The sequence below is a fragment of the Herpailurus yagouaroundi genome, unplaced genomic scaffold, assembly GCF_014898765.1.
Source record: "Herpailurus yagouaroundi ecotype Mexico unplaced genomic scaffold, PumYag 210, whole genome shotgun sequence".
NCBI lineage: Eukaryota > Metazoa > Chordata > Mammalia > Carnivora > Felidae > Herpailurus > Herpailurus yagouaroundi.
This window is the reverse complement of record NW_024412441.1, coordinates 13,345,609-13,367,385: the sequence shown is the minus strand read 5'-3', so window position 1 is coordinate 13,367,385 and position 21,777 is coordinate 13,345,609. Positions and strand designations below refer to the sequence as shown.

Below are 21,777 nucleotides of genomic sequence, written 5' to 3'. Positions count from 1 at the left end.
GCTGGAGGGGAAGGCCGGAAGTGGTGGAGGGGGGAGGTACATGGCCAGTGTTGTGTTCCTGCTCTGCTTAGAGAAATAGCTCCTGCCAAGCCTCTCAGAATTTCTTCTCTCTTCCTGATGGTGCCTGTGTGGGTGGATTTCACTGAGAAGGAGAGGGATTTCTCTGGCACTTTCCCTCTCTGCTCCTCTCCCTTAACCCTTTGGAGTTCCTGACCAGCTCTTGTTTGTCTGGCTGGCACCAGTGCTCATCCTTTCTGGGGATCTCCTGGCCTCTCCGGCACCTTCTCCTGGGACTGGTACATGTACAGGGTGGGGGCGGGGGGGGGAAGGTTGGCAGCCCTCACCTATTGTGGCTGGAGGAACACCCATCAGAGCCCCTGGCCACTGCTTTGCCTTCCTGAAATGCCCCCATGGGTGAGTTACTTCCTTGGGTCTTACAGGCATTTTGGCTTCCAGAAGACTGTGGGAATGCACTTCAGGCCTGCACAACAGGACACTTCTCAGAGCCTGCAGTCTAAGGCCATTGACCTTTTTCTGCCTCTATAACCACTTGCCCTTGGGGGCCTCAGCCCCTGACCTGGAGGAGGGGTTAGTAGTCCTTCCCAGGTGGAAGTTTTGCGGACCATCTCTAGACAGGAAGGATTGTCATTTTAAGTTTCCTTTTATCCCAGCATCCTTGGTTCTGAGGTCCTATGTGGGAAAGTAGAAGAGGGTGGGTCCCAACATACAAAAGGGGGCTCAGTCCCTAATACAGATGGAGGAGGATACTGAGAGTTGCCAGTAGGGACATCTGGCTGGAACCCAGCTTTCCTTCAGTTCAGATACAGTGCTCAGGTGTGTGTGGTGGGGGCTGGGGGAGGCAGAGGTCCCAAAGCATCCCTAGCCTGGTCCCTGCCCTGTTGCTGCTCAGCTCGAAGAACCATGATTCGTGTTGAATTACTGCCGAGCCTGAGTGTCGTCCCCAGGGCACGGGTTTACAAGAGGGGGTGGGATCACAGGCCACAGAAAAAGAGGGTCCTAAATCCACACGGGGGAGATTTCAGGCGATACAGATTGTACAGAGTCACCTACTCCTAAAGCACACTTTCCCATTCTCCACCCCCCATCCCGCCCCCTGCCACCACCCTCCCACCCAGTAGCCAGCCACCTGGCAACTCTGAGCTACTGAACTCCTAAGTGCTGGACACCAAGCACAGAGGCCCTATGTTATGGGAGAGGTTTCTTAGGGAGCTCATGAGAGTTCCATGGTCAGAAGGAGTCAGGATAGGGTCTGGGTTGGACACAGGGTGATGGAAAGGAAGTATAGCAACGGAGGAGTCCTTATCAGAGGGACTCGGGGGACCTGCAGAGGACACCAAGGAGCCACAGCCCAAGCTCCCCTCCTGTGAGTCAAGCAGCAGAACCACCCACCTGATCTAGACAGTTCCAGATATTACCTGAAGCTCTTTCTGTGAGTGGACAATTCCAAGCACACAAGGAGCTGTTCCACAAAACACATAAACATGTCCTCAAAAATGCCAGTGTTTGAAAGACAGACGAGAGCTGAGGGGCTCTTCTGGCTGAGAGGAGACAAAAGAGACGTACTCCCTGAATGCAGGGCGTGGTCCTGGATTGGGTTCTGGGATGAGAAAATTTCTAGTGAGACCAGCAGTGGGCAGGTGGTAAGATCTGACTGTGAGCTGGTATGAGAGGTTTCAGTTTTACATTTCCTGAAATACTGGCATTCCTCTTGTGGTTGTTAAAAAAAAAAAAAATGCCCTCTTATATTTAGGGGCAAAGGGTCATCTTACCATAATGACTTTATTAATGTTATTATTATGATTATTATTATTATTATATACTAGAGACAGGCAAATGTGATCAGTGCCATTATCCTTGAAATTTTTCTGTAGGTTTGAGATTTTGCAGACTAAAACATTGAATAGCAGGAACCTTCAGAACTGCTTCCTCACCTGGGCTATGAGTAGAGGGTTTTCTCTCTTTCATGGGGGCCTTCATGGGGATGGGGAAAGGCTCTGGCTGATTTTAGGAGCATGGCCTGGGTTAGCAATGTAAGGGTGATGGTCACCGGGCCTTGGAGGCAGGCAGCTGCTTACTTTCTGTCCTTGCTCTTTCCCAAACCACGTTCCCCCACAGGCTACCCGAGATGTGGTGCTGAGCCGAGCACCGGAGCAGGAGGAGGACCGGGCAGTGAGCCTGCGGAACGCTGCGGCCATCTATGACCTCCTGAGCATCACGCTGGGCAGGAGAGGCCAGTACGTCATGCTCTCTGAGGTACGGTGGCCCACCCCTCCCCAGAAGTCAGGTGGCCCACCAAGGACCTCCTCTTCTGTCCCTTTCCTGCCTCCACCAAGGGGTACAGCTCAGTTCTTGGGAGACCAGGCTTAGGACCATTCCATTTCCAATGTTGGGAGAGCTGCTCATCACTGGCAGGGTGGGGTTTTGGTTTTCAGTTGTTTTACTAGTGTTTTTATGTGATTTTCTTTTGAAAAAAACACATGGCGTTGCATAGAGAAACACAAAGGGAAAATTATCCACCCCTCAGTTTCCCCCACAGAGGACACTGGTGTTTCATTACTGCCTCTCCCGACAAGGTTCTGAGCTTGGTGTGTGTCGGGAACCTGGGCCCCCTCCCACCCAAGCTAGACAGAGCACCCCCAATCTATTGAGCAGACCCTGGTTGGGCAACGCTCTAGGGATGGTGCCTGTCCGGGGTGGAGATGGAAGGACCAGAGCACCAAGCCGTCCCTCTCTCCGTCCCCCACAGTGCGAATGGCACGCATACATGTTTGAGCTTTCCAATCTGGGCTGGGATCAAAGGTGGCACTAGGGATAGGCCTTTTGGCAGTGGATTCTCTTCCCATGTGTTTACGGGGTTCCTGGGGTAGGTGACATCTGCTGAGCTCCTGCTTGCCCCAGGTGCCATGCAAGGTGCTCTCAGAGGATACCTTCTTTAAGTAGTATTCTCTCGAGTTTACCAGCAAGGAAGGCAAGGCCCAGAGAGATGGTTTCTTGCCCAAGATGGCGGTGAGAGTGCACACTGAGCCAGCAAGTGAACCCAGGCCAGCGAGCTCTTAAAGTACATACTGTCTGGTCCTGTAACCTCACCTCTGTTTCCCACCCCGCCTGACCATGGCCACATGATGAATCCTGTCCTCACATGCTGGCTTCTGCCTCCATCGCCTGGAAGTACTTGTATTGTCTGTTGGATCTCACCAGGCCACCCCTGATACGGGCTTGACCAGGACTGGACAGGCAGGTGGGGCAATCAGTCTTCTCGGTGGTCATAGAGAATAGCAGAACCGAGAAAAAGCCTTTCCATATGGGGGGCTTTGTAGTCAGCCTGCTCTGCCAGTTACTAGCCCTGTGACCCTGATAAGTCATTCAAGCCTCAGCTTCCTCATCTGTGAAATGGGAATAATGAGAGAACCCACCTCACAGAGCTGTTGGGGAGAATGCATGAGTTAATACACGTAAAAAGCTGAGAATGGTACCATGCACAATAATGAATGTCACTTATCGTTTTTATGGGATGTTTAAATTTTAAAAACCCAGACCCAATTTCATTCACTTTTGACCATCACCCTGGAAGGTTTTCACACGTTGTGGAGGTAGGAACCGAGGGGCAGAGAGGGTAAGAGACTTGTGCAAAGTCATCCAGCATGCCTGTGGCAGGGACAGGTGATGCCTGGCGTTTGCTGACGGGAACCAAGTGCGGGCCGAAGACAGCCTCCTCCAGGAAGTGATTTGGGCAGTGGTTACCCTGGAAAGGAGTGGACTGGGCTGGGAGGGGAGGACCCCTGGTGGGGAAGTGCTGACCAGCCCCCTCTCCTCAGTGCCTGGAGCGAGCCATGAAGTTTGCCTTTGAAGAATTTCACCTTTGGTACCAAGTGGCCCTCTCCATGGTGGCTTGTGGGAAGGTAAGACCCGGGGTGTGTGTGGGGTGGGGGAGGTTGCACCCATAGGGCCCCACCCATGGGGCCTCTGCTCTCCTCTGGTCCCTCCCAGAGGTGAGTGGAGGGTGTGGCAGTGATTCAGAAATGTCCCGCATCAGGTTTTAATCTCCAGGAGAGTGGGGGGCACCAGAGGGTCACACACAGACCCCTGTGTGACTCTGGTGTCCCCCTGTGAGTTATGAGGTGCCAGGTGTGCAGTGTGAGTCTGTGGATGCTTTTCTCCTAGTACATGTGCACACATGTGGCATCGGAGCATTTCCATGTGTGACTTGAGTACCACTGTGTGAAACAGGCCTGGGACAAGGCTTCTGGGCAAGGAGCATGTTGTTCCATTTGGGCCGTAGCTCTCTTCCTGCCCATCGAGTGTGGTGTCAGGAAAGGACCTTCCCATGGAAGGACCTGCCTGGGAGGGAGAGGTTGAGGGTGGAGCAGAACAGCAGCTCCCACATGGGAGTTTGGGAGTTCAGAGGGAGGACTGCGTCAGAGGATGTGGCTGGGGCGGGGGCAGGGAGACTGCCCTTATCCCAGGTCACCAGGGCCACCTTTGCACTCTACCCACCGAGCCCTGTTCCAGCACCCCCTGCTTTCTCCTCTGATGAGAATTACACTTACATAAGCCTCTATTTTCAGCAGTAACATGAAAGGAAAACCTTTCCGGAGCTGGGTGCTGAGGGTGTTAGAGCCGAGGACGTTATGAATGCAGGAAATAAGGTGGCAGGAGCTTGCAAATCGTGCCAAGAGCTGTAAACACCCAGAGCCCTTTTGTGGGGCTGAGGGAATTCCTGCCCCCTCCCCCGCCCATCTGTGCCACCTGCCATTTCTAGCCCTGCAGCTGGTCTCCGAGGCGGGCCCTCCTGGGCTTGCCAGCATCTCCCCCACAAATGGAGGCCATGCTGGCTGGGTCAGGCAGGAAAGAGGAAGAAGAGCAGGGGCTGCAGCCTGACAGGTGGGAAGGGGCCAGGGGAGTATGGTGAGAATCACCTGGGGAGCCTCCCACCCCTGCACCACCCCGCCCCCCACTATCAAATTTGTCTTCCCAGACTTTTCCCCTCCCCCATCAAGTTGACCTCCCAGAGCCTCCTAAATGCACAGACATGATGTACCCTGGCTCTGTGCTCAGCAGGGTCCTGCCAAGGCTCAGGGGGAGTTCAAGCCACAGACAGAGTGAGGCCTGAGGGAGGGGAGGAGGTAGGGCTGGAGCTTACACAGAGCCTGGGCAGACAGCTCACAGGGGCATGTGACAGCTTCTTCCCGACTCTGGGAAACAAATAGCCTCTAGTCTTATAATAGTGAGCATGAACCAGGAGGAGAGGCCCAGGGCCACAGCAGTGGTCCTCACCCTTCTGTGAATCATGAACCCCCTTTGAGATACCAAGAAAAGCTGGGGACCCCTCTCAGAAGAATGTACCACACTCAGAAGTTAGCTTTAATATCTGGTGGTACTCCAGGAAGCCCCCCAGTCTCAGGAGAAGGTGTCATGTTAGTCTGGGAGGTACGGGATCTCGAACCTCCTTACTGAGAAGAGCCAGGCTCAGAGATCAGAGAGGTCCACACGCAGTCTGGCCCGTCCCAGGATCCAGGGAGTTGGTGTTCGGGCCTGGCTCCTTCACAGACCAGCAAGGTGGGCATGAGAATGGGCATATAGGCAGGGAGTTGGGGTGATGTGGGAGTTCCTCGCACATGAGACCCCACAGTCCGGAGACACTGGGTTATACCCATCCCTGCATTTGGTGTAGCAGGAGATTGTTCTGGAAACGCACTCTCCACTCCCCTCAGGAACCTGCACACCAGCTCAGTCTGCCTGGTTGGCCCAGGCAGCCCTCGACATTGGCCAGAGCTGGCCTCTGCCAAAGCCTAAGGTAGGAATCAAGGTTCTTGTACCTGCACTTGTGCCGAAGGTGAGGCCAGGCCAATATAAACACATCTGACACCTCAACCTGCAGGAAGAAACGATGAGGTCCATGACATGATTTAGGTCGCTCCTTCTCTTGGTCTCCTCAGCAGTCACATTGGCTGCGTTGCTAGGTAACCAGCATGACAAAAAAAAAAAAGAAAAAGGGAAAAAAAAGCTGCCAACCGTGACTGTGGAGTCCTCAGTTGGCTCCTTAAATAGCAGCATTTTGTGGTCTGTGTGTGGTGAACATGGACAGTCAGGGTTATAGAACCTTTATTTCAAGGTCAGGGAACACTTCAACCCTGCAGAGGCCAGCAGCCAGGGAAGGAGGCCAAGGAGAACCCGAGGCTTGCTGTGCTGTGTGGACAGGGGGCCGTGGCGGGGGGTGCTGGGAGTTGCATTCACAGGAGCTGTGCATCTCCTGGCAGCCCCTTCAGGCCCTTCACGACACCTCCCATCCTGCAGTCTAGGCCAGTCTCCCAGCCTGCCAGAACAGGTCGTCTGCTGACACCTTCCTGTGCTTGGTCTCACACCCTCGTGTGTCCTGTGTTTCCCAAGAGAGCAGTGGGGAATGGTAGCTTTTGTCTTCTGTCCCTGACCTTTGTGCAGGCACCTGATAGGCAAGAGTCATGACCTCTTCCGCCTTCCTGCAGTGACCCCACAACCCCAGCCCAGTACTGGGCCGGGAACTGGCCCTTGACTAGGACACCTGGAATTGGCCTAATAAGCCTGAGCCCAGAGCCTCAGTCTGTCATGTCTGGGCTGAGAAAGGAGGGGTAGCTAGAGAGAGGCTGGGGGTCTAGGGTGGACACAGATATTGAGTTCCAGGTCTGTTTCTGCCAGTCTCACACTGAGCTGGGGACAAGTAAGCCTAACAGAATCCCACTTCCTCAGTGATAACCTTTGGAGTTGCTGGGGAGGGTGAAAGCTAATTAATGGTGAGGAAGCTTGACTCGCAGCAGGGCTTAGCATGTGGGAATTGTAGTTACACACGCATGCCCCCTGCCTGCCTGCCTACCTGGGGGTCACACAACCATGGGAGTGTGCACACTTGGGGTGGTGTCACTGCTGAGTTTCTTGGAAAAGTGTTGGATTCAGTCAGAAGCCCTGACTGTGTGTGTGTGTGTGTGTGTGTGTGTGTGTGTGTGTGTGTGTGCGCAGCAGGGAGACACAGGCTTCTTCTGCCAAGGTAGTCACCACAGAGCAGGATAGGGCAGTGGTTACAAGCTTAGAGCCAGACTGTTCAAACCCCAGCTCAGCCACTTATGGGTACTGTGGCTTTGAACAAGCTACTTAACTTCTCTGCATTTCAGTTTCCTCACCTATAAATAGGGACATAGCATACTACCTCATAGAAGAGTTGTGAAAAATGAATGACTTAATATTTATAAATATTAGCACAGAGGACAGCAGACCTTCTATACAGGGTCAAATAGTAAATATTTTTGACTTTGCAGGCCAAGTAGTCTCTGTGGGAACTACTCCACTCTGTCATAAAAACAGCTGTAGGCAATACATACATGAATGGGTGTGGCTGAGTTCCAATAAAACTTTATTTCCAAGAGCAGACAGAGGGCCACATTTGGCCCTGATTTATAACAGTGCCTGGTACATAGTAAGATCTAAGTAAGTGTTAGCTGGTGTTCTCCTTCTCATTATTGTGATTGGTCATATTGCTGCCTGGCTGCAGATGGTCTCTCCTCCTGGCCCTCCCTCCACACATGGCCATTCTCAGCAGGTCCATTCTGGCCCCATCTCTGTGGCCGAGTCCCTGGAGCCTTGTGGGGCCTCGGATTCCTGGCTGAAGGTTTTCTTTGGCTCTGCCAGCTAGACTTCTCTCCTCCTCCTCTGCCAGCGTTTATGCCTCGTCTCATCTCCCCACCACAGCCCTGCCTCCAGCTCCTGCAGGGCTTTGGTGTCATCCTGTCCCCTGAAAACGAAGGCTACTGAGCTCAGAAGTTTGAGAGAGCCCCTTTTGGCCTCTAAAATTTCCATGGTTCATATTTGAGTTCCTTCTGAAGAGCTTCCACCTGCTGTTACCTTAGCTGTTGGCACACCACCTCTGGGCAAAGGTCACAGCCTCCATTCTCCAGATGAGGAACCTGAAGCCCAGGAGGGATTTGTCCACCAACATGACCTGTGCTCCTCTCACTGGGCCCTCTTCCTGGCTCTTGGGAGGAAAGGGGTACAGAGCAAGGACTGGCGGTTTGGGAGCTCCCCCACGCCGTAGGCATGAGGCATCCAGTCCGTTGAGGCCCAGGGCTGTCAGTAATGGTGTCACCTGCCCTTTCTTCTGCAGTCAGCCTACGCCGTGTCTCTGCTGCGGGAGTGCATGAAGCTTCGGCCCTCGGACCCCACTGTGCCCCTGATGGCTGCCAAGGTCTGCATCGGGTCCCTGCATTGGGTGAGTGAGCCGTGGGGGTAGGGCCCAGATTCCGGCAGCTCCTGCGGGAGGGTGGTGGTGAGCATGAGATGGAGGCATGCAATCCTGCTGTGTGTATAAGGGGTGGGGGCACGAGGGAAGCTGGGAGGCAGACAGGCCTGGAAGGGGAAATCTGAGAAAAGCAGCCTCCATCTGCAGCAGCAGGTCCCCCAACTCAGGACGGGGTCAGCTTTGTGATTCAGGCTTGAGCTGTGGTCTCCAGAGAGCCGAATGTAGAGTCAAAAGTAGAGGGCCTGCTACCTGCCCAGCAGGGCAGTAGTGGACAGGACTTGGAGCACCTGGGCCAACCATCGTTTGCATAGAGGCTGCACATTACTGCAGGGTGCAGTTCTGTGTGGGCAGGACTAGAGGGTGGCCTCCTCTGTCAGCCCCTCGTTCCTCTGGGCTCCAGACTACAGGTCCCTGCCCTGTGCTCAGCTGCCTGCCTGGGGGTCTGCTGGGGCTGCGGAACTGTCCGGTGAGCCCTCTCCCCAGAGGATGGGCTTTTACTGCAGGCAGGCCCTGAGGCCCTCACGGAAGCAGGTGATAGGCGCTGGGCCTGTAGCACCCCCCACCCCCCCCACCCCAACCCAGGCTCCTGTGTGGCTGCTCTAAGTCTATGGGGTCCTGAGGCAGGGCCTCTGCATGGTGTCTCCTGTCACTAGGAGCTCACTTCCTAAGGGTCTCTCCTTCCTTAAGCCCGCATCAGCCTCCTGATGTCAGGGGCTGTCTTAGAACAAGTACATCTGCTCCTTCAGGTTGGCAGGAGCCCACTTCTCTCTGCAGGCAAGATAGCCCCAGTTCCTTCATCTGCCCTCCAGGCCCAGCAGCTCCTTAAAGGAAGCTGCTGCCATACACAGTCCTCCCGTGCCTGTTGTCCCAAGCCCACCCTCACCATGGTTGGGTGCCCAGCTTGTTCAGGGCAGCAGGGGCCAGGCTCCAGGGGTATATAGCAGATGCTTCAGAATTAGTGGCCTGTCTGGCTCCTGCTGCCGCACCCCCCCCCCCGCCCCCTTCCTTAGGTATCCAGCCCTGGAAAGGGAGACTCGTGTTCTAACCCTTCCCGCCAAGTCCCTCCGGGGACTAGAAACTGTCCCTGACCCTCCCCTGCGTCCCCACCTCACAGCCCCGGTGGGCCTTGTCCTGTCTGCCACAGAGAGGGCTGACCCCCAAGCATGAGGAGCAAGGAAGAAACAGCACCTTCCCCTCTGTCTCCAGAGTCTCAGATTCCTGTAGCTGAAGTGCCTGCATGACCCTGCATGGCCCCACTCGCTGTGAATGGTGGGGGGGAGGGGGAAGCATGGCTTCCAGCTGGCCCCAGGCTTTAGAGGGTGGTTTTAGTGAGGGAGAAATTCGGCAGAAGGACCTATAACAGGCTCCAGGCATTGGAAGAGGCTGTGTGATGATGTGGGTAAAAGTTTTGTTGCCCAGCCCCTGGGTGGTTTTGAGTAAAGTACTAACCTTGCTGTGCCTCAGTTTCCTCATTCGTAAAATGGAAATAATTACAGTCTGTTCCTCATATGTGGCATAAATGACATAAAGTATGTAGAAGGCTAGATGGGTCAAGGAGATTCACAGAGGAGGTGGCCTTGGACTGTGGAGGGTCAGGCTACTGGTGGGTTCTTCCATCACTGCTTGCTTTCCCCACGCTATGATTAGCAGGGAAACTCCTTGCCCCCCAAATCCTTGCAGGGGGACTATTGGTGTCTTGCATCATAGAAGTGGGGAGCTGTGGGGACATGGTTGGTTTGCGGGTGTCGGCAGAGAGGAGACACCCAGACTGAGCACCGCAACAGAGGGCTATGGTGTGAGCCGTGAGCCGGGGGGTGCAGAGAAGGGGGGCTCACGGACCCCTCGCTCACACTCCTGCATGTTTCTGAGGCTCTTGAGAGGGGCCTCAAGTCCATCTCTGGGACAAAGCCCCAAATACCCGCCTCACTGAGCGGGGACAAGGGAGGGCCTCTGTCCTCTCATAGGCCGCCAGCTCTGAGGTGGCTGTGGGTGTCCACCCAGCCAGCAGTCCCTTGCCAGGAAGCCTAAATTTAGGTCTTCCCACCGTGGAGGAGCTGTTTCCCTCAGCAGCATAATTACAGTCATTACATGCATTCAGATTACATGGTAATAAAATTAGGATCAAATCAGTCCAAATTGAAATCAGATGAGTTAGGAGCAAAGTCATCAATGACAACATAAATAGAAAAGCCCAAAAGGAAACTTAAACATGCAGACTTGTCATCAGAATCAGAGAGGAGGGTGAGCTGTTTAACCTCAGCTGAGAAGCATGCACGGCTTTGGGGGCTGGTTTGAGATGGGGTTTCAGTTGGGTCCAGACTAGAGCCAGGACATGCTGGAGGGCCAGGCCTCCTGGTGGCCGTCCCTAACCTGGAACCCTTGCACCTCCCTAAAGTTCCATTTATACCTGCCTTGGACACCTAGCACATTACATTGTAATCACCAGTGTTTCTTGAGGGCAGAAACTGTCTCTCTTCCTTCTTAAACCCCAGGTCAGAGTTAATGTCTGGTGCTTATTGGATAGATCCTACTTGCCGATGAGCCCAATCACTGGGCAACCAATTCTGCTTTGTGTGGTACTTCTCTTCCCAATAGTCGGGGAGCTTCTTTCCTTACCACACTGCACCCCGCATATCTGTCCCCAGCAAAGAACCCTGCATGTGGTTAGGTGTCCGCTAATATCTTATAGAATGACTCCCGCCCCAGCTGGCTGGGAGGGATGAGTGTGGAAAGTCTGCCTCTGGTTCAGTGGTTCTCAGGTTCCCGAGTTGGCATGGGCAGAGAGCAGACCGTGGGTAGCTAAGGGCAGCCTGTTCTCCAAGGAGGCCGGGAGAGGGGTGGCCCAGCACTTTCTATTTGCAGGGCCACAAACAGGAAGAACAGGTCTGACCTCGGTGGGCAGAGGGGTGCTAGTACTTGGGATGGAGCACAGTTTGTGAAAGGCATCTGATGCCACCTCTGTCTCTTGCCTTTGCAGCTCTTCTGGCTCACAACAGCCCCCAGCAGCCCCAGCCTTTGCCCAGCCAAGCCCCGTGAGCTGGGGACAGAAATCTAGGGGTGGACAACTTGGCCCAGGTTGCAGGAAAGGAGGCTGAAACTGGGACATTTGAAAAACGAGTTGTGCTGGGTTAAACCGGCCTCGGTGGCCATGTGCCCAGAGGTGGAGCACCTGCTGTCCCCATGTCCTGTCCTCATGCCCAGAGCCAGCATGGGACACCCTAGGCTAGGTCTGGGTCTGAGAGCCAGGTTGTCCTCGGGTAGTGGTGGGGGAAGGAGGGCACCAGGCAGAGGGACCTGCATGGCCACATGCTGGCTGACGGGTTTGATGCAAGGTGATTGCTCCTGGGTCAGGTATGGGGTCAGGTGGGAGAGTACTGGCCCCGAGGCTTAGCCTGAGGCTCCCCTAGGTGGCGGGTGGGGGGGCATCCCAGGCTCTGACCCAGTAACTGCTGCTGCGTGTGGTAGCCTCCTGCCTTGCCATGGCCGATGTCTTGCTAAGGTCCCCAGCCAGTTTTGGGGCAAGAAGGAAAGAGATGTAAATATTTTTTTAGTCTCTCTCCAAACATAATTACTTAAAATGTATTTCATTTAAAAAGGTGAAACTTCCCTAGGAGGACAGGAGCTGGGGGTGTGCATGTGTGCTGTGTTTCGCACACAAGAAGGGCGTTATGAAATGGAAAAGCAGACCATGCTCCTCTTTTGAAAGGTCTGTATGCTGTCTCTGGGCCTCTTCCCGAGGGGGCGGTATGAGGCCGTGCAAATAGTGCAGGCTTTGGAGACAGAGAGGATCGTGTTCAAATCCCTGCCCGCTCAGTAGCTGTGTGACTTTAGGGGAGTAATTTGCCCTCTCCATGCCTCATCTGTACCATGGAAACTGTCACATCCACCCTTTACAGGTGGCTGTGAACACCAGAGCTGAGCAGTGTTGCTGCCTACCACGTTGCAAGTACCTGATGAATGGCCGCTATCCCTGTGACAGACCCTTCAAAACAGCAGGTTCTCAGAAAGCACATGCTTTTGTGTTTTTACCTCCATTTTTCAGATTCAGGGGTGGCCAGAGCCAGGAAGATGAGTGTTTAAGAGACAGGGAAGACAGAGTGCCAGCAATCCTGCCGCTAGCCTGTGGAAATACAGAAGTTTCGTCCTGTTCCTCCTGGGAAGGGAAAAGTGCATTTTCAGTGGAGCAGTTGACAACAGGCCCTGAGCCCCATGGGAAGGGACTGAGGAGAAACTGGAGAGGTTCAGAAAGGAACTTTCTCTGGTTCCCAGGAAGAGGAAGAGAATGAAATGCCAGGGGTACAACCTCTTTGGCCTCATGCGAGATGAATGAGGCAGCCCTTGAAGCAGAAGGCAGCCAAGCAAGAGCAAAGTGTGTAAAGTCAGAAGCCTGTCTGTGTAGGGACCAAGTCAGGAAGACCAGAGAGCCGTTAGGAACTTGTGAAGTCATGGGAACACTTCCCTTACTTCCGGAAAGCCGAAGCAAAGGGTCCACACGTTAGAACCTTCATTGCCTCCTTTTCCCAAAGGGTCAGAGAGGAAGAGAGTGAAGACCCACAGAGGGCAGCTGTGAATCAGGTAGCTCAGAAAGATCCAGATGTAGGCTCAGGAGACCTGGGTTAGAAACTCCATTCTGTCACTAGCCAGGTGGCCTCGAACAGGTCCCCTAAGCTCCCTGTGCCCCAGAACCTTCAGCTGTGAGACACCTGTTCCATCAGGTGGCAGCGGTGCTATGATGCACCAGGTTGCACTAAACCTCTCTGGAAAGGCAGGGGCGTGGAGGTGGTCTCTATGTGGGGTTCATGGCGAAGTTACACGACTGCCATAGGTAAAGGAGATATTTAAAAAGTAGTGTATCACTGGAAGGAGAACAGCTGAAAAGAACTTTAAAAACCTGTCACCCTGGAACAGTGTGGTTGAGCAAGGAGGGCCCAGCACTGTAATCTGAGCTAATCTTGCAGAAACAGCAGCCCCAACTGCAGAGCCACCAGCTGCCAACTTTTGAGGCCACCATAGGAAGTGTCTGGAGACTGAAAAGGCCAAGTGAGGGAGTCCCAGGGAGAAAGCTGATGGGGGTGGCTGTAGATGGGCAGCTCAGTCAGCCCCTGGATTAGAGCTGTGGCTTTCCCGTTGGAAGCTGAGACCCGTTCGTGGGTTGTGAAATAGAACTCTTTCTTAAGAAAAAATTGAAATAGACTATCAGAGAATAAGATGGAAAATATCATTCTGAGTGTGTTACCCACAGCAGGGGTGAGTATTGTTACAAAGGGTAGGTTAGTGGGTGTAGGTCTGTGTGTTCTGGACTGTGGATAGAGGGTCAGAGGGTTTGACCAGCTGGCACAGTAGACTACACAGGGCTGCGGAGACCCAGCTGGTCCTTCTGTATTGTCTCCTTTTCTGAGGCAGGAGATAAAAGGCAGGCAGTAGTACCCCCTTTGGATTCCAGGACAGTCTTTGATGCCACTTCCTGATTTGTCAGAGAGGTCATGTACAAGGGGGCATGAGGACTTTATTCAGATGGCACTTGCCACATCTGTCAGGCTGATGCCTAAGAGAATTCTGGAAGATGCAACTAATTATAGATAGAAATTCACTAGCTAATGATAATAGTTTACATTTATTCAAGCACTGCTCCGAGCATTCACTGTGTCTTATCTCATTCAGTCCTCCCAGCAACTGCCTCACAGACAAACACTTGTCACACCATTTTACAGAAGAGGGAACTGAGGCACGGCAAAGTGAGGTAATTTACCCAAGGTCACACAGTTAGTAAGTAACCAAACCAGGATTTGAGTGTGAGAAGTCTGGTCCCAGGGCTTGTGTTCTCAGCTTTCAAGGCTGCCCTGCTATCCGTGTGGAGAGCTTATTCCTGAGTGTGGAACTGAGTGTGGACTTGGCTGGGCACTTAGTATTTCAGAACAAACATGACAAAGCCACTTTCTCAAGGGCTTTAGGATTGCCACTCATGTCTTAGATGAAGGGGAATGGTGCATTGTGTGTGAACATATTTGTTATGTGTGTGTGTAGTGTGTATGTGTGTGTGTATATACTTGTGTATATATATATGTATACTTATGTAAATATATAATATACATATTATATATTTATATACATATTTCTTGTTTTTAAAATATATTTAAAATACATATAAATCTTGGGTTTGTTTTGTTTTTGTTTTGTTTGCTGTGACAGCATTTTTTCCTTTCGCTGACCAGTTAGAGCTCCCATCTATATTAATACTGTATGTTAGCATGTTGTACATTGACATATTTAAAACAATTGATATTTTTTCCCCTTCATCATCACTGCAGTGACTCCTCATGCAAAAAGGCTGCTTTGTAATAGGTGGTAGGAACCAAAATAGTATTGGGCATCTAGGGAAAATGGTATATTCAAGCTTTGTGAGTTTGATTTGAGACAAATGCTGACACAGTGCTTAAACTACATGGACAAACAAGGCTGGCAAGTACTGACTGAGGAAGGCTCCTGACCTGGGGGTCAGAGTGGACCACAAGTTGGACAAGTTAAGGATGTATGTTTTTAGTTTATTTATTTACTTTGAGAGAGTGTGTGCAAGTAGGAGAGGAGTGGAAAGAGAGAGGGAATGGGGGAGAGAGAGAGAGAATCCCAAGCAGGGTCCACACTGTCAGCGCAGAGCCTGATGTGTGGCTCGAACCCATGAACTGTGACCTGAGTAGAAGTTGGACACTTAACTGACTGAGCCACCCAGGTGCCCCTGTTTTCACTTTTTAAAACTAAAGTGTGGTGAGCTCTTCTAATCCAGAATATGATGTGTGTGAACTGGAGAGTAACTTCTCCCTGTTTGCCAGTAATTGTTGAGCCTTGTTCTCAGCACCTTCCCTACCTGGGAAGGAGGAGATAGAAGCCGGCATTTGCTGAGTAGAAGGACATGGTCATGGGAAGAGTGTATACACATGGATGTAATTGGTTTCTAGATTCTTTCTGTAACTGGTAATTGGTGGTTTATAAACAAGCTTGCTCCTGTTTGGATGGGGCATAATGATACCTAAAGACTGTACGCGATGAGCCGTGTTGGCAATGGGATGTTAGGAAGGAGGAAAGGTGGAGTTTACTCACTTAACCCTTTTCTTGGTCCCTCCTGCCCCCCCATGCCCCCCGCCATGAGTCCTCCTTGGACAACCACAGCCACATGATTGTCCTTCTGTTGGAGCTCCAGTAGCCCCATGCCAGCATTACACAGGGAGCCTTCATTAAGAGCCACCCTGTTCGCTTGCGGGGTTTTCTTGTGAACTCACCTAGGCATCCTGCCCCCTTATCACTGGGTTCCTCAGCTGGGCCCATCACAGAGCCTGCTGCTGCAGAAGCCCTTGGTGGAGGTTTGTGGGGAGGAGCAGTTGGAGGTGGGGTCCAACTCCCCATTTTGCAGAAGAGGACCTTTGGGGCATAGAAATTAAGTGATTTGCTCCAGGCCCCACAGCTGTCAGGTGCCAGGTGAGTATCAGAGTCTGTGTCTGGGAGCTCATCTTCCAGGGCTTTTCTCTCAACCTGGCTCTGACTTCAGGCCCCCAAGCCCACCCCCACCCCCCTGCCTCAGGTCCTGCTGGACCAGGTGGTGCAAGGAAACAGGTCTTAGCTGCTACAGGCTTGGCCCCCCTGGCCAGCTGAGATGGGCAGCAGGCAGCTGAGGAGTTTCCTGAGCTATGGCCTTCCCCAAACTGTGAATCCTAGGGCCTGATGGTGTCAGAGCTCAGGTCCCTGGACCCCCTACTCCTCTCAGTGACCAGCCCACCAACCTGGAGGTGGCCTGCTGTCCAGGCCAGCAGCTAGAGCACCAGCATGAAGGGGCTGGAGCACTGCCCTGGTCAGGGATGGTGGGCAGGCCACACAGGGATTCATTCCCCCACCCGCCATCTCTGTCTGGGCTGTCAGCTCACATGTTCGACTTCCTTGTGTTTGGGTTCTGTTGTTTCCCTCCCTTCACAGTGGGTTCTCTGCTCCTTCAGCCCTTTCCCTGCACAGAATGTACCCCGACTGTGCACAAAGGGCAGACTCCCCAACTAATCTCCCCTCTGCTGATGGCCTCTGTCTCGGGATCTCAACTCCACGTTCCAGGGAGGGAGGGTCCACCGTCGCCCCGGCTGTGGCCAGTGGTCAGGCCACAAGATGCACAGAGCTGACCCTCTCCTGCCAGGGTGGGGTGGCAGGGACAAGAACAGGGTAGAAGCAGCACTGGCACGAGTGTCAGAAGCCAACTTGGGTTTGAATCTTGCTCCCTGGTTGTCTGACTTTATGGACCTCTGCTGGGGGCGAGATGCCCCACACAGGGGGCCTTGACATCTGGATGGCAGCGGGGCTTGGGGTATGGTCCCTTCAGCCCCCTAGCTGTGGGGCGGCTCCCATCTTTGTTGTCAGGAACACTAAGACCAGTACACTGCCCATGCCAGGCATGTGGGCAGATGCCATACCTGGGCTGAGGAGGAGGGAGGGGCCTCTTCAAGGCCTGTGGGCCATGAGTGGGCACGGCTGAGCCCATCCCCCAGCTGTCCCCCGTCTCCCTGACTAGCCTGACCCCTGTGGGAGCCCCTCTTTGTGTCACGTGACACGTGTGATGGTGTGTGTGCACGTGACCTGCGCCAGTTGGTTCCTTTCCAACCGGAACAGTTCTTCCTGCTCCCGGGACAAAAACAGCCTCAGGCCTTTTTCCCCTGAAAAGTTTGAGCTCCCTGTGTCAGGGAGCCAGCTCACAGACAGAGCCAGAGTGGCAGCCTGCCCACTCTGCAGGGTGGGCGGTGTCCCCAGGGCCCAGTCCCCAAGCCCTGCCTGCCCCCCACCCCCACCAGCCCTGGCTTCTCTCTGCCACACAGGGCAGAGACAGACAGAGGCTCCTATAGAGGCCAGATGATGAAAGGAGCTTTCACCAGCTGGCCTGGTCCTGGGTCCATGCTCTAGGCAGAGTCCTTTTGGGGGAGCTAGAATGTCTGGAGCGAGGGAAGCTTTCTCCTCTGACACTGATCACAGGTCCTTGGGTTGCAGGGAGGAGTTCCAGGGAGTCGCTGATGGAGGAAACAGCCTTGATTCTTCCACTCAGTGGTTGTGTGGTCTCAGACAAGCCACGTGGCCTCTGGTTGTGCTGCCCACACATGAGGGATTGTAGTTCTGAGTGTCCGAGGCTGGTGACTGAGTCCAGGAGAGCCCTCCCACTGACCTTTGCCTGTCCTCTTTGCAGCTGGAGGAGGCAGAGCACTTTGCCACAATGGTGATCGACCTGAGGGAGGAAGCCGGGGAGTTCCTCTCCAAGGGCTACCTGGCACTGGGTCTCACCTACAGCCTGCAGGCCACTGACGGTGAGTGCCACAGCCTAGGGGCGTCCGCTTGGGGGGCTCAGACTTCCCAGCAGCCTCTCAGGCGTCTTGTCCCACCAGTGCCTACCCCCAACACATCTCCGTTGAGTGCAAACACACACACACACACACCCCTCAGTCCAGTTTCCAGTCTTTTACCCAGACTTCACACTCTTACACATGCCCTCTTCATGGACCCAGTTCTCCCCACCCTCCCAGGCCCCAGCTCCTGGGCAGAGGAGCTCATACCTGCCTCTAGAACTCCTGTAGTGCTTGTAGTCTGTACTGTGCTGCCTGCCCGAACCCCATGGTGTCTTTCTTCTGTTTTGCTCTTGCCCTCAGCACTGCTGTGACCTTCTAGGGTCTTTTAACCCCCCCTTGACACGTGGCATACTGCTGGGTACACAGTTGGTGCTTAATAAATACTTGTGCTTGGCGGATGGATTCCACTCCGGCCACCCCAAACCTGGCATTCTATCCCCAACCCTGCCAGCTCAGCTGTGTGTCCCCCCCACCCCCCATCGATGAGGCAGCCACCTATTTCTGTGTCGTTGCAGGAAGGGGAGTTATAGGGCCCCATGCAGACCAAACCTGGAAGAGTAATCTGACCAGGGCTGGGCTGGGGCCTGGATGACAATCATTTTAAAGCTTCCCAGGTAGTTCAGTCTGCAGCTAAGGCTTCAAACACCTGCCCTTAAAATGTAACACTTAAAATGTGTTGAAGTGGTGGGGCACCTGGGTGGCTCAGTCAGTTGAACGTCCAACTTCTGCTCAGGTCATGATCTCAGGGTCTGTGGGTTCGAGCTCAGAGCCTGGAGCCTGCTTCCAATCCTGTGTCTCCCTCTCTCTCTGCCCCTCCCCCACTCTCACTTTGTCTCACTCTGTCTCTCAAAAATAAATAAATGTAAAACAAATTTTGCCAAAAAAAAAAAAAAAAGTGTTAAAGTGGTTAAAAAAGAAGAAGCCTGTAGATAAGGAAGCCCGAGGAGGCATGTGGTGGTAACCTGTCTCTCAAGACTCAGGTGGCCGTGGAAGGCCCTGGTGTGGCAAGAAACACGCCGGGAAGCTGGGGCCAAGTGGACACCTCACACCTACCCCTGGTAACGAGGGCGGTGGGTGGCATCAGTCCGGAACCACTGGAGTGTGCAAGCACTGGCCAGATAGGGCCCTGGTGGGGCCTCTCCCTGCAGAGCCTGAGTGGCCTGGATGGGGCGGGGCTGGGTCAGCACCCCTTCAGCAGCCTCTCATGGCTCTGTCTCCGTCTTGTCTCCTGCAGCGACTCTGAAATCCAAGCAAGACGAATTGCACCGGAAAGCACTGCAGACACTGGAGAGGTGAGGAGGGCCCCGCCACGGCAGAGGCCCGAGGTAGCACATCCACATGCTTTATCCCAGTGAGCCCACTGGTGTAAACTGAATGGTTTCCATCCCCATTTTATTGACCAGGACACCCAGCTCTGTGGGCAGGTAGAGTGTCCCCAGGCTTGGCCCCTGCCCTTGGGAGCTTAGGCCTCTAAAATGGGAGTGATAGCCCATTGTTGTTGTGATAATTATGTGAGATAACTAGAGACTCACCTTGTATTAGTAGCAGGGACACAGAATTGGTGTTTGCCTCCTCCCAGCCCAGTCTTCAACCAGAGGACTGTGAGAATCACCGCAACCCCCACCCCCACCCCCTTGCTCAGAGATATCCTGGCAGCCAAGGTGGGGTCCTGGAGGGAAGGAGGGGAGGGGATGCCAGAGAAGCCCCTCCCCTGTGGTGGCCCTCCCTAGGCCTCCTCCTTGCTAAGTCCCTGACTCCATCCCAGCCTTGGGTCCCTCCCAAGCATCCTTCTGGGCTCCTCTGGCCTGTTGCAGGGCTCTGCCCTCCCAGCCCTGTGTGTCTTACTCCTTCTGAGGACTAATGTGGAAACTGCTGGTTTGGGGCCTGCCCTAGACTCCTGTGCCATCTTTGTGGGAACATGTAGCACATCCAGCCCCTCTCTGGGGTAGGTTGTTCCTGAACCCAGCGAGTCAGAAGAGTCTCATCCCCGCCAACCCCCGCTGAGCTGCCCGGGCTAGCTCTTCATTCCCAAGGCTTCTCTCCCAGAGAGGCCATTCCCAGGCCCTCCACGCACAGGAGTGTTCCCTTCTATCCTGTGATGGAGAGGTCAGGCTTCGGGCTCTGTACAAGGCCACCGCAGGGCCTCAGCCAGGCTAACAGTTGCCCAGAGTGAGAGGCAGTGCCCATCCCCCAGTCCTCCCCTCCCCAGATGGCCCCCCACCTCAGCAGAGCCAGCCCTCTTGGAGCCTGCTGCTGACGGGCTGCCAACACCATCTTCCCCTACCAGGCACCCTCTGAGAATCCTTGACATCTTGCCCGGCGGCACCCAACACAGGGCTGGCACACTGGAGGCGCACATCGCACACTGGGTGCTCAATCCTCACTGACTGACCTGTCGCTCCCTTTCCCTACACAGAGCCCAGCAGCTGGCGCCCGGTGACCCCCAGGTCATCCTCTATGTCTCCCTGCAGCTGGCCCTCGTCCGCCAGGTGGGTTGTCATCTCCTGAGTCCCAGGTCCCCGAGGGCTGCGGGTCTGCTCCTGGCACCACTGCTGTTACTAGCCACGTGACCCTTTGCAAGGACTTAACCTCTCTCAGTCTCTGTTTTTTTATCTGTTATCTGAGCATCTTCATACGCCACCTCAGAGGGACCTAGTAAGGATTGAGTCAGAAAATGTGGTAGAGCCCATGGGCACACAGGAAGGGATTATTCTCTGTCCTCACACTCCCTTGAACAGTTCGGTCTCCTGAGAAGTTGATGAGTGACCACAGGAAGTATTTATGTCCTCACCTCCACTGGGCTTTCTCCACAGATCTAGGAGAGCAGAGTGACTCACACACACAGAGCTGTTTCTGTGGACCCCAGAGCTTGTCCCTGGCCTTGTGGACAGTACCATTAGGCTCAGCCTCTAGGACCTGGTAGGGGGCCTCCTATCCCCTGGCCACCTTGGCCTCACTGGAGCTACCACCACTGCCCAACCCACCTTCTTTCCCAAGCTGAGCAGCTGAGCTGTTGGTGCTGTGAGGACACTGGTCCGTCCAGGGAGTAAGGCCAGGCAGTCATCCATCCAGTGGGTCACCTTTCATAAAAGGGCCAGGGCTCCCCGTTCTCCCAGGCCCTTGGGAACCTCTGATTTTCATGTGTGTGCCTCGCATAGGCTGGGGCTCGGTGCACACCCCTGGCCTCCAAAGCAGGACCTCTTGGCCTTGACCCAGTGAGCTGGTCTCTGGACCGTTCGGGGACTGCAGACAGCCTTGGCGTCCACAGCACAGCTCTCTGTATCTGCACCAAGGGAACCGGGCTGGCCTCTAGACTGTTGGAGAGAAGCCAACAGAGCCTCCATCCTCTGGTGGTCAGGTGATGGCGGCCCTGGCAATCGTGGATACTGCTGTGCCCCTCACTGAGCTGGGTGAGCCCTCCATCTGATGAGGAGGGTGCCCTTGGCCCTGTTTTATACTGCAGGAACTGGGACCCTGCCGAGCTTCAGCTCAGCCAGCACTGAAGCCAGGTTTCTGCTCCAGAGCCCATTCTGCCCCCATTAGACATGCCATGTGGCTCTAAGCATCCTGTGCCCTGATTCATTTAGAGCCTTATCTGCCAGCCTGCAGTTGGCCTCCTGGTCTGTGTCACCTCCTAGCCTCTGGTGTTGTGTTCAGGTGGTCCCGCGAGCTGATTCTCCTGGCTCTGGGGTCACCTGGGTGCTTCATGCTGCTGTCTGCTTGACCTTCCTCTCAAGCCCTGCAGCAGCCTGGCTTTTCCCCTCACTGCACCCTTACTCCCATCACTGGGGCCCCCATGCCCATACCTTTGTCCCAGCGCCTGTGTGTACCCTGACTGGATTCGTCACTCATCTCTCCCGGTCTCCTGTCTCAGCCTTTTTCTCCCCGGTGGCCCTGCTCTCCTTCCCTCTCCCTTTTGCTGCTTCTCTCCCCTTCTCTTGCACCTGCCCACCACCCTCCTCAACTCACTCTCCTGCCTCCACCTCCAGGCTGCCACCACCTGTCCCAGCCCTTTTCCCCCCTGTGCCCCATGGTTCTAGACTCCAGGTCTTGGTTGAGGCACTTGGTACCTCTCTGCCGCTCTCCCCAAGGAACATCACTCTGCTCTGGTTTTGCAAGGAACACGGTCAG

The 21,777-nt window shown here is 54.3% G+C and overlaps 1 protein-coding gene across 3 annotated transcripts in view; it reads left to right on the top strand.

Annotated features, from left to right (window-relative positions):
• TTC7A (tetratricopeptide repeat domain 7A) overlaps positions 1 to 21,777 on the top strand; it is a 119,534-nt gene that overhangs the window by 53,228 nt on the left and 44,529 nt on the right. For all 3 annotated transcript variants that reach the window (XM_040453813.1, XM_040453815.1, XM_040453814.1), the window contains 6 exons: positions 2,137 to 2,274; positions 3,837 to 3,920; positions 8,150 to 8,254; positions 17,490 to 17,607; positions 18,881 to 18,938; positions 20,063 to 20,135. In XM_040453813.1, coding sequence (XP_040309747.1) covers positions 2,137 to 2,274; positions 3,837 to 3,920; positions 8,150 to 8,254; positions 17,490 to 17,607; positions 18,881 to 18,938; positions 20,063 to 20,135 — 576 coding nt within the window. The remainder of the gene's footprint in view (positions 1 to 2,136; positions 2,275 to 3,836; positions 3,921 to 8,149; positions 8,255 to 17,489; positions 17,608 to 18,880; positions 18,939 to 20,062; positions 20,136 to 21,777) is intronic.